The sequence below is a fragment of the Sceloporus occidentalis genome, unplaced genomic scaffold (genome assembly GCF_023333645.1).
Source record: "Sceloporus occidentalis isolate IW3139 unplaced genomic scaffold, rSceOcc1.0.p SCAF_265, whole genome shotgun sequence".
Classification (NCBI taxonomy): Eukaryota; Metazoa; Chordata; class Lepidosauria; order Squamata; family Phrynosomatidae; genus Sceloporus; species Sceloporus occidentalis.
In genome coordinates this window covers 831,763-843,285 of record NW_028317245.1, presented here as the reverse complement: position 1 = coordinate 843,285, position 11,523 = coordinate 831,763, and the positions used below count along the sequence as shown (strand labels likewise).

The window sequence follows — 11,523 nt, the reverse complement described above, 5'->3', positions numbered from 1 at the left end:
CAGAGTCCTGATCGTTAGCAATGCTTTCTACATTTTGTAAGCCTTTCCCAAATATATCATCATTGTTTATTATTGTTGTCTGGAAGACTGAAGGTGTGCTTATAGAGACAGAGTTGTTTGGGCATCAAACAGTGTTTCCACATACAGCACATTTTCATTGAAGAAGATACCCTTTGTTGAACTAGCATTTGTTATACACACAATGCTGCAGCACAAAACCTGTGGTCATGACATGTCTTGTGTCTAGCCTGGAATACTTATGGTTATTTTCAATTTAATGTTAAGGTGCCATTGGCAGATCTCTCTAATATTCACTGAAACTACTGCTCTTCTTTTCTGCCAGATATGGATAACTGCAAGGGGTGTCCAGAAGATCATTATCCAAACAAAGAACCATCAGAATGCATTCCAAAAACAATAAGCTTCATGTCTTTAAAAGAGCCGCTGGGGATCAGTTTGGCTTCTTTTGCTCTTTTATTATTTCTCCTTACATTGCTGGTCATAACCATTTTTATAAAGTATCAGGACACACCCATTGTCAAAGCCAACAACCAGAATTTCACTTACATTCTCCTCATCTCCCTCCTGCTCTGCTTTCTTTGTTCCTTACTATTCTTTATCCAGCCAGAAAAGATAGCCTGCCTTCTCCGACAAGTCATCTTTGCTGTCGTTTTCACAGTGACCATTTCTTGTGTGCTGGCCAAAACCATCACTGTGGTTCTGGCCTTTGTGGCTACCAAACCAGGATCCAGAATGAGGAAACTGGTAGGAAAAAGAATGGCAAGCTTCATTGTTCCCTAATCCAAGCTGATACAGTACTTGTGCTTTGTGATTGGGAATCTCACCTCCATTCCCTCATTTTGACATGCACTCAGTGGTGGGAGAGATGATACTAGAATGTCATGATGGGTCAGTCACCATGTTTTATTTCGTCCTAGGCTACATGGATTTGCTAACCATGATCAGCTTTGCCGTGTCATTTTCAGCCAGGAAATTGCCAGACAGTTTTAATGAAGCCAAATTTATCACTTTCAGAATGTTGGTGTTTTGTAGTGTTTGGCTTTCCTTTATTCCAGTCTATCTGAGCACAAAAGCAAAATACAAGGTGGCTGTGGAGATCTTCTCCATCTTGGTTTCCAGTGATGGTTTACTAGCATCCCTCTTTGCTCCAAAAAGCTTCATTATTATACTGAAGCCTTATCTCAACACTAAGGAACAATTATTGAAGAGAAAATATCAAAGTATAATAGTTTCTACAATTTCTTTCATAGTATTTTCTTCATGTGAGATATTTATGCTGGCAATCCAGTTAATCAATCGACAGGACATTTTAGGGAATGCTCATCTTCTTCATTTTATTCCATGAATCAAACAGGATATGTGTGTTACACATTGTTCAGAACAGAATACTTATTAAAACATGTATCTGAAATAAAACTTAGCAGTCTGGAGTAATATGTCCCATCTTGGAATATAAGAGTAGGTGTTTTGAAGACTTGACAAAGTGTTGGTGAATATGAAGCTTGCAGTCACAACAAGGCAGGTTGGACCAAGAATAGAGAAGGAAGTATCTGGTTTCTTCTTCTGTTCATCTGCCATACAAGTTGTTTTTCATTGGAGCACCTATTAAAACCTCTATGAAACTTGGGACACTTTGGGAGACATAAGTAGAATTTTCAACAAAATGATGATTTAGTGTTTTGCCAGTAGGCAATGGTTGTTTCTTCAGAGGGTTCTGGAGTTTATTTTTTAAAACACCTACTCATATATTCCAAGATGGGACAAATCAACAAAAAATATATTAAAAAGCATATGGTTAAAACAGTTTGAAATAAATTTAAAACATAAATGATAAGATATGAGATAGAAGCACAGTGCATTACTTTCAAACACTCTTCTGACCTGTGATTAAAAACTCAAGAACTGCCTAAACTGAAAGGTGTTTGCCTTCCAGCACAAAACGTGCAAACAGGGGGCTAACTGGACCTCCCAAGGAAGAGATTTCCACAGCCCAGGAGCACCTCTATGAAAGATTCTTCACTAAACGTGCCTGTGATGGTGGTGGAACCGAGAACCCCCTCCCAAAGATATCAAAACTCAGGCTGGCTCTCATAGAGAGGTTCAGTGTTTCAGATAGTCTGGACCCAAGCCATGTAGAATTGTACAGGTCATATCTTATGAATTCTGCCCTGAATTGAACTGGTAGCCAATGCAGCTGTTTAAAAACATAAGTTATACGATCCCTTTAACCAGGCCCAGGACCATTTCTAAACACTTTCCAAAGGCAGCCCCATGTAGACTAAACTACAGCAATTCAAATGGTATGTAATCATGTGTGTTACTATAGCCTTATGACTGATCAGGAGCCCCTCTGTCTTGTCTAGATTAAATGTCACCTTGTTCAATTTCATCCAGTCCATTACAGATGCTGGCACTAGTTCGGTATGGAAAGAACACCCTTTGATTTAGATGGGAAGGAGAGATGGACTGCCATGTGCATACTAGTGACAAACCCCAAAATTCCAGATAACCTCTTCCTGTGGTTTCATGTACTGTAGATATTAAACAGCATAGGGGCAATACCAACCCCTGAGGGATCCCACAGACCAATAACATCTCTAATTCCTGGTGAAGGTCCTCTACCAAGGTGACCAAAGTTGTCTCCATCCCATAGCCAGCCCTGAATCCAGAGTGAAATGGACCTAGATAATCAATTTCATCCATGAACCTCTATACAATCTAGAACCAAGGCACAGATATTGGAGAATGGTCATTAATTGTCTGGTATGGTGGAGTTCACTGAGGGACTTTTTAATAATGGCTTCACTACAGCTACTTTTGGGGTATGTGTTGGACGGATCCTGTCTATTCATCCAGAATAAATGCACCATATCCTATCTGATCTTGGAAGCTAAGCAGGGTCAGCCTTAGGTAGTACTAGGATGGGAGACCACCAACACATACCAATTGCTGTAGAGCATATTTCAGAGGAAGGAACAGGCAAAACCATTTTGAGTATTTGTATCTGTGGAGGCTGAGGAAGTCTAGTAGGACTGGGAAGGCAACATGGAGAGTGGTCAGCGGTGGACCTGTCATATTTGACATTCAATATAGAACCTCTTTTTTTAACATCCCCCAACAAAATTATTTTCAGTAATAATCATGGAACTGCAGCTCTCTTTGGGGCACCACAACTCCCTAAAGAAATGGGTTATCAGTAGCAGCAGCAGCAGGCTAGGGGTCTGACTATGTTTCTGTCATGACTGTACCCTCTTTGCCTCTGATTCATCTGTCTACTATTCCTTCTCACCTGGCAGCCTTCTTCTGGATCTAGATGGGCTGATGGCCAGGCAGAAAAGGAAATACAGAAAGGGAAGGAGTCCATGGTTGCTGAGGCTCAGTGGGCAGAGAAGGAGACACATGCCTCACTCATATGCCTCTAAATTATTGGGAGAGAAACTCCCAATAATTTTGGGAAAGAGGGATATAACATATGGCAGCCAAATTGGGGCCAAATAAGTTGTCATGTTTAGTCCTGCATTCACCTGCAGTTGTTTAACAAAAATAGACAAGATGTGGAGATTATCAGGTTTACTGACCAATTATAGGAGTGGTGAAAAGGGAAAATGACAGTGTGTTGTTAGGTGTAGAAATGATACTTTTCTACCATATTGACCTCACTCTGTCCCAGGAACCATCAGATATCCATTTGTTTTTCTTAGGATACCTGTGACAAGCATATTTTCTTGTTTTTCATATTCTTCTTTTCTTCGCAGATACCTGTACCCTAGGGAGACAATCATTATCTTCCCTTTCATTATCACAGTCGTAACAATGGACTAGACTTCCAGAGAGCAAAATAAGAAGTATAAATGAAGTTATAAAAACTCCCTTGGCCATTTCTAGCAAAGGCTAGAAATAAAGGAGAGGTAGGACTGCCATCTCTCTGATTTAAGGATTTATTTGGAGTTTACTGGATGAAGTGTTGGAGTGAGGCTGTTTGTGCAGTGAATTGTACAGTTGTGGAAGGAAATCAGTTTGGCTCTGTGTAACAATATTAGCTCTGAGGATGCTGATGTTTGTAGTTCCTGTTCTCTTCTTTCTCCCACAAGTACTGTCCAAGGCACCTTTCAATAGCTGTACTGCACATGATCTGTTCAGCATTCCACATGAGTACTATCAGGCAGGTGACATGGTCATTGGTGGGCTTACTTCTCACATCACAAACTCTTTTGATGAAGAAGACTTCAAAGAACACCCTTCCATTCATCAACTTCTTTCTTTCATGTAAGGATTATATTTCTCCCCACTAACCACATGACTGTACTAGTAGACTAAACTTGACCATACATATTTAGAATTTAGTGTCATTGATTACAGTAGAACTTAGGGAAGTAATGCAAAAATGGAAATGCAAAAATATTTCCAATCTGTAGTGTTAAACTACGTGAGATGTGGGAGAGACATGGCTGGATCTTTTAATATTTTGATTTTAAATTAGAAATATCCTAGGGTGGATGGGATTTGATTTATGCCACATTGTGTGAGAGAGGTAGTCTTTTCTGTAGTAAAATCTTAACACACATCTAAAATTTCACTAGTAGAGCAAATATCAAATTTGGAAGGATTGATGTTATGCTTGAAAGTAGTGACAGTGCTATCCTATGGAATTTACAGTCTGTTTATGTTGCCATGGCTGCTTTTAACTCAAAACAGAAATATCAGGATAGCTAATTATGGATTGTTGTAATTGTTGTTTGCATTCTTGGTGGCATGTCCCTTTGAAACCCACCAGATTTCACCAGTTTTCATTCCACATTCTGCTGGAGGCAGGAATGGAGATTGACCTAAACACCAGAGTGACGCGATGTCTCACTCTTGCTGGTACTTCTAGTTTGATTCCTTGTTCCCTCCCCACCTTCTTTTCAGCAGTAATTTGTAATTTATAGATAGCTAACAAAATTAATGCTTAGTTGGAAATCTTAATCTCTAATCTAAGATCTTATCATCCACCATGGATACATAATGCTATAGGAAGGTGCCCAGGTGAAGCAGTAATGTGCCATTTCTGAGACTCCTGTGTTTCACTGTGAAAATAGCATGTTTAGCATTCAAACATAATTCATTCATTCATTAATTTTAAAATAAGGTTTTACAGATGCAAGATCTACATGTTAGTGTTCAAATTATGATTTCAAGTCTGAAAAAGTATGTGCTATTGCTTTTATTTGATTACCTGACTCTTCATTACTATAATAATTTCAAGGAGGACTAAAGGTGAAGTCCTAAAGATATAAATAATTGTGAAAGTGTACAGTAAAGTAGACTATCTGGTGGCAGCAAAGCATGGAGATGACTTTTTGTGGTACTGAGTTCCTCCTTGTGACACTCACAACAGGTAAACTTCATTCCAGTGTTGTGCCAAAGAACTACCAACATCTTCTGGCCTTGGTGTTTGCTATCCAGAAGATCAATGAGAACCCAGAGATCTTGCCCAATGTCACCTTGGGATTCCATATCTATGACAGTTATTACAATGAAAGGATGACCTATCGGTCTACTTTGGAGCTTCTCTCCACACACCAACAACTTGTACCCAACTATGAGTGTGGCTTCCAGAAAACTCTTCTGGCCATCATTGGAGGACTTGACTTTGAAACTTCCCTGCACCTGGCAGCCATCTTGGGCACCTACAAGATTCCACAGGTCATTTGCCTTTGTATCCAGAAATTTTTGTACAGCATAGAGACTGAGACTGTAACTGGCACAGACAGATAGTCCTATGTAGAGAAAATAAATGCGTGCATTAGCATTACATTTAACTTCAAGAAAATATCTTTGTGCTATTGGAGCATGATGATTGTGAAGCAAATTTTAGTATGCCAGACATCTCAAAACATTCCATTTGTATAAGTTCTCAAGTGACAGTAGGAGAATATTGCAAGAATTTTATTAATTTTGTCATGACTTTTGTGTGCATCAGGGGATCATATGGTTCTTCAGATATTGTTGATTGTAATTCCCAGCATATCTAAATAGCCTAGGCAATGACAAAGAATGCTGGCAGTTGCAATCCAACATCATCTGGAGGACTACATGTTTCCCAATCTTGTTGTGCTTGAAGTGGGCAGCAACACACAGCTTCCATGCATGAACTAGTGAGCTGCTTACATACTATTAATTTGTTGGTTAAAAATTATGCCATGTGTATTTTTATGTGTATGTACAATACCTAGTACAACTTACTTCTTCACCTTGCAGAGTCATATATAGGCCAATGCTGCACATAATCTAAAAACTGTGTTTACATTTCAAAAAAGGGACTTCTAAAAGTTTACTTCCATTCTGGATATTGTCGATTACCAAGACCGGTCTGACCATTTTTACTCCTAAATCAGCCAAAAATAGAAGTTCCTAACACTATGTTCATGCAAAATATAACTTTGTTTTCTTTCAGCTTGGTTATGGTTCTTTTGCTCCAGATGAGAGTGAAGACATGCAGTCTACTTCCTTCTACAAAATGGTCCCAAATGAAACACATCAGTATACTGGGGTTGTTGAATTACTCGTACACTTTGGATGGACATGGGTTGGGTTTCTTGCTATGGACAGTGGAAATGGAGAGACATTTTTGCAGTCCATGCAGGATCTGCTTTCCCCAAGTGGCATCTGCTTTGCTTTCTCAGAGAAAGTACCCAGATACACTCATACTGAAGCATATGATGACATTCTATCAAGATGGCTCCACATCTATAACATTATAATGGAGAGCAAGGCTAATGCTATTGTTGTATTTGGGGAATCCAAATCCATGATTAATCTCAGATTATTGGTATTAATGGGTAAAGCAGAATATCTTGCCAATGCACCTTTGGGTAAAGTGTGGATTGTGAATGCTCAGATGGATTTCATAGAAATGGACTTGGGGAAGAACTGGGATATCCAAGACTTCCATGGTTCCATCTCCTTCACAGTTCATTCAAATGACGTGCACGGATTCCAGACATTTCTTCAGCTCAGAAATCCCTTTGAAGTAAATGAAGATGGTTTTCTTAAGCAGTTCTGGGCACAAACATTCAGCTGTGTCTTTCCAGATTCTAGTACGGAGGATGAGGCAGGTGAAGCCTGCACGGGACATGAGAAGCTGGACAGTCTCCCAACATCAGCTTTTGAAATGAGAATGACTGGCCACAGCTACAGTGTCTACAATGCGGTCTATGTGGTGGCCCATGCTTTACATGAAATGTACCTATCTAAATGGAAACACAGAGTAACAGTGAAAGAAAAGAGGCTAGAGCTGCAGAAACAGCAACCTTGGCAGGTAACTTCTGGTACAGTTCAACTGACCTAAACAGACGAGTAATAACCAGGGCATGTAGAACAGTGCCCTTATAGGATTCTGAAAGAATTGTTCTTTATCCTGAGCCAAACTTTACTTCCATCTCAGCCAATAGGGTTTATACTAACTGCTAGCATCTCTCCAGTCAGGAATCATTCTGAACCCTTATTGGAACCACCCAGGTACAAATGTGGAGAATTCTGTATGTTTGTCATGTGCTCCAATTTTTGGTTATGGCCTGATGTTTGTTTTTCTGCTCGCATCCCAACTCCCTCTCTTTCCCTTTCTCCACTACAGCAATAATGTTTCAATGTATCTTGTATTGTGTGATTTCTACATGGATAATTATAGCATAGTACCATTTTATCTTCCCTCACTTCATTTCACTTTGTATCCATTTAGACCCATGGAGGGTGACAGACACACACACAAAATAAAACATGTTAGATCCACCTTAAGGTCTAAAACACCTGTATTTCCAGGTTGGCTATTGTCTCTATAAACATAACCCAGTTCTATTAACAAGAGAAGTTTGAATTCTAAAGTTTTTCCTGTACTTCTGTTTCACTTTCTTCTCAGCTCCACCACTTCCTTAAAAGTGTCTCATTTAACAACAATGCAGGAGAAACACTCTCTTTTGATAAGAACATGGAGTTAAACACCAGATTTGATATTACCAACTTAGTTGCATTCCCAAATAACTCCTTCCAAAGAGTCAGAGTTGGTACGATGAATTTGGAAGCTCTACCAGGCAAGAAAATTTCCATTGATGGGGATAAAATAGTGTGGCACAGACAGTTAAAGCAGGTGGGCCATGATTTCAATATTAAAATCTGTAGGATCTGTAGGAAGGTGGCAGTTAATTGTAGTACAGAAGACTAACCATATGTTCTTACCTATACGGCATATGTCTGGTGACATGGGTCCCATGCTGGGACAAACACATGATGTAAATCAAACAAATAAATGAGCGAGACCTATAAAATCTCCTTATCTGGGATAGTGATAGAAACAGATTGGTGAGATTTCAGGAGGGCAGGTTTACTTGGTTCTTTGGGGCCTGTACAAATTGAAAACCACTAGTTTATGTTTGGTCAATCCGGCATTCAGTCTGGTTGATTTTATCTACTTTATGTTTGCCTTCCTAACTATGGCCCGAAACAGACAGGCAAAAAAGACACCTTCCATGCAGTTTGGAGGCATGGTGATTAGATGATGCATGCCCTCAAACCACACAGCAGCCACACCAGAATAAATCTGCTCCTTGCCACACCCCAATCGGGACCACAGCAGCAGCCAGCCTCAGGACCATGGTGTCCGGTTGCTGTGGTCCCAAGTTAATTGGGGTGGGAGCGGCCTCTAGCCACTCTTTTTACCCCTTCTGCTTTGCCTCCAGGTTTCTGTTATGGAAATTAGCTCCTGAGACTAACTATGCAAAATCACGATGACAGATTCTTGAGAAGTCTATAAAACACACTCTTGAGTTTACATCTTTATTTTCTCAGCATGCTAAATTATTTTCGTCTTACTGAAATGTGTAGGTACCACCTCTTTCTGTATGCAACACCCATTGCCCTCTTGGCTCCAGTAAGCAAAAGAAAGAAGGAGAAGTCTTTTGTTGCTATGATTGTGTTCAGTGTCCCCATGGCATGATAACACACCAGCAAGGTATGACATATAGATCAAGGTTTTTAATGACAAGTCATGTTAGCTTTTGAGCAAAAAGACTATGTTAAATATATAAGAATACTAGCAACAGTTACAGGTTTAGATAGTTGTTGATAATAACTAAAAATCTTTACAGCTCTTACTGGCACATTACTGAAAGAATCCACTGGTATCTTTCCTATAATTAGTCTGATATAATGAATGAATGTGTGTGTGTGTGTGTGTGTGTGTGTGTGTGTGTGTGTGTGTATATCCCAATTAACAGAACTGATTCTAGCTAGAATGTGTTAGAATAGAATACCAATTTTCTTTCTTTGCTTAAAATTTATTGCATTCTTTACTACATACAAGCTACTGCAATCTGACACCAAAGGTCTGTGGTTCTCCAGCTTTCCTTTACCATCCTCTCAGTGTCAATGTTACTTAAGATCTTCCAGACAGATAGATGACAAGAAGGAAAATGAGAACTGAGTGGGTGTAAAAAGTCTTTTCTAAATTGATATAATATGTACTGGGCTGTGTGTTTTTAACAAAATGTATTGGGGTGACATGATTGCAGTTTTCTTTTTGGGTGTATGGTAGCAGTTATCATCCATGCCTTTGCAAGAACATGTGCTGTGTGAAATTCTCCCATGTGTTAATTATAGGGATCGGTTTGACTTGGATGGCCTTGGTCTCTTTTTCCATGATTGAGATGATTTATCTAATATTTGAAAGATTTTAATATATAGGATTGTTTTTAAGAATTGCCAATATGCTGTATTATCCAGAAAATTGGGAGGGGGGGTGTTAATGAATAATCCATAAATAATTTTACCAGATTGCACAAAATTTATTTGGGCAAGACATAACAGCTGAATATGTGATACCCACTTGGACAGTAATTCAGAGAGGTGTTGTGTGTGTGGTTTTTTTTAACAGTTAGTATTTTATCCAGAGCTGGAAGAATTATAAACTGAGAATAGGGATTAGATAAGGATTTATTTTGCTGGCCTACATTTTGCTGGTCTATGTAGATCTGGCATGTTCATAAGGCAGCACAGGACCTGTGATCATAACTTTGTATTGTATCAGCTCCACCCTTTATTTTCATTTTAATGGTGGACTACCATTGGTAGATCCTTCCCAACACACCTTAACCCTGCCTCTCTCCATTTCCCCCAGACATGGAAAACTGCAAGGAGTGTCCAGAAGATCATTATCCAAACAAGGAACAGTCAAAATGCATTCCAAAAACAATAAGCTTCATGTCTTTAAAAGAGCCGCTGGGGATCAGCTTGGCTTCTTTTGCTCTTTTATTATCTCTCCTTACATTGCTGGTCATAACCATTTTAATTAAGCATCAGGACACACCTATTGTCAGAGCCAACAACCGGAATCTAAGTTACATTCTCCTCACCTCCCTCCTGCTCTGCTTTCTTTGTTCCTTACTTTTCCTTATCAAGCCAGAAAAGATAGCCTGCCTTCTCCGACAAGTCACCTTTGCTGTCATTTTCACAGTGACCATTTCTTGTGTGCTGTCCAAAACCATCACTGTGGTTCTGGCCTTTGTGGCCACCAAACCAGGATCCAGAATGAGGAAATGCATGGGAAAAAGATTGGCAAGTTCAGTTGTGTTTTCCTGTTCCCTTTTTCAAGCTGGTATTTGTGCTTTGTGGTTGGGAATCTCACCTCCATTCCCCCATTTTGACATGCACTCGGTGGTGGGAGAGATCATACTAGAATGTCACGATGGGTCAGTCACCATGTTTCACTGTGTCCTGGGCTACATGGGCTTCCTAGCCATGATCAGCTTTGCTGTGGCATTTTCTGCCAGGAAACTGCCAAATAGTTTTAATGAGGCCAAATTTATCACCTTCAGCATGCTGGTATTTTGTAGTGTTTGGCTTTCCTTTATTCCAGTGTATCTGAGCACAAAAGGGAAATATACAGTGGCTGTGGAGATCTTCTCCATCTTGGTTTCCAGTGCTGGCTTATTGGTTTCCCTCTTTGCTCCAAAAATTTACATTATTATACAGAGGCCTGATTTGAACACCAAAGAACAGCTAATAAAGAGAAAATATTAAAGCATCTTAGAGCCCTCAGTTTCTTCCATAACACTTTTTTCATGTGAGTTGTTAATACTGTCTCCACATTTAACCAATTGTCAGGATAATTTGTGAATCTAGTTGCTATTGTTCATTTTCTGCATTCTAATGCACACATTAAATTAGGATACCCATTTGAGATAGAAATAGAGCAATTTTAGCAAAGAGCTGAGGGGAAAATCCTTTGGACTTCAGTAATATATTTTTGAATATTTAAAGAAATATTTTGAAATGTCTGCTTGATTCAGCCAACCCCAAGCTTTCATAGTAGACAGAACACATATACAGTTCACTGTATAATGATTCTTACACAGGAAAGATAACAAACTAAATCTCAGGGGGGAAAAACAAGCATCACTGGTGCCCAACATAGATATATAACGCACTAGTTTCAGTTTAACAGCCTGATTGTATGCATAAATTCTCAAA

At 39.4% G+C, this 11,523-nt stretch overlaps 1 protein-coding gene across 1 annotated transcript; it reads left to right on the top strand.

Moving 5' to 3' along the window:
* Positions 1-5,346: 5,346 nt before the first annotated feature.
* LOC149275814 (vomeronasal type-2 receptor 26-like) lies at positions 5,347-11,073 on the top strand. Its single transcript, XM_089504304.1, has 5 exons — positions 5,347-5,757; positions 6,458-7,321; positions 7,919-8,146; positions 8,881-9,007; positions 10,172-11,073. The coding sequence occupies exons 1-5, from the start codon at positions 5,347-5,349 to the stop codon at positions 11,071-11,073; spliced, it is 2,532 nt and encodes an 843-aa protein (XP_089360430.1).
* Positions 11,074-11,523: the final 450 nt, after the last annotated feature.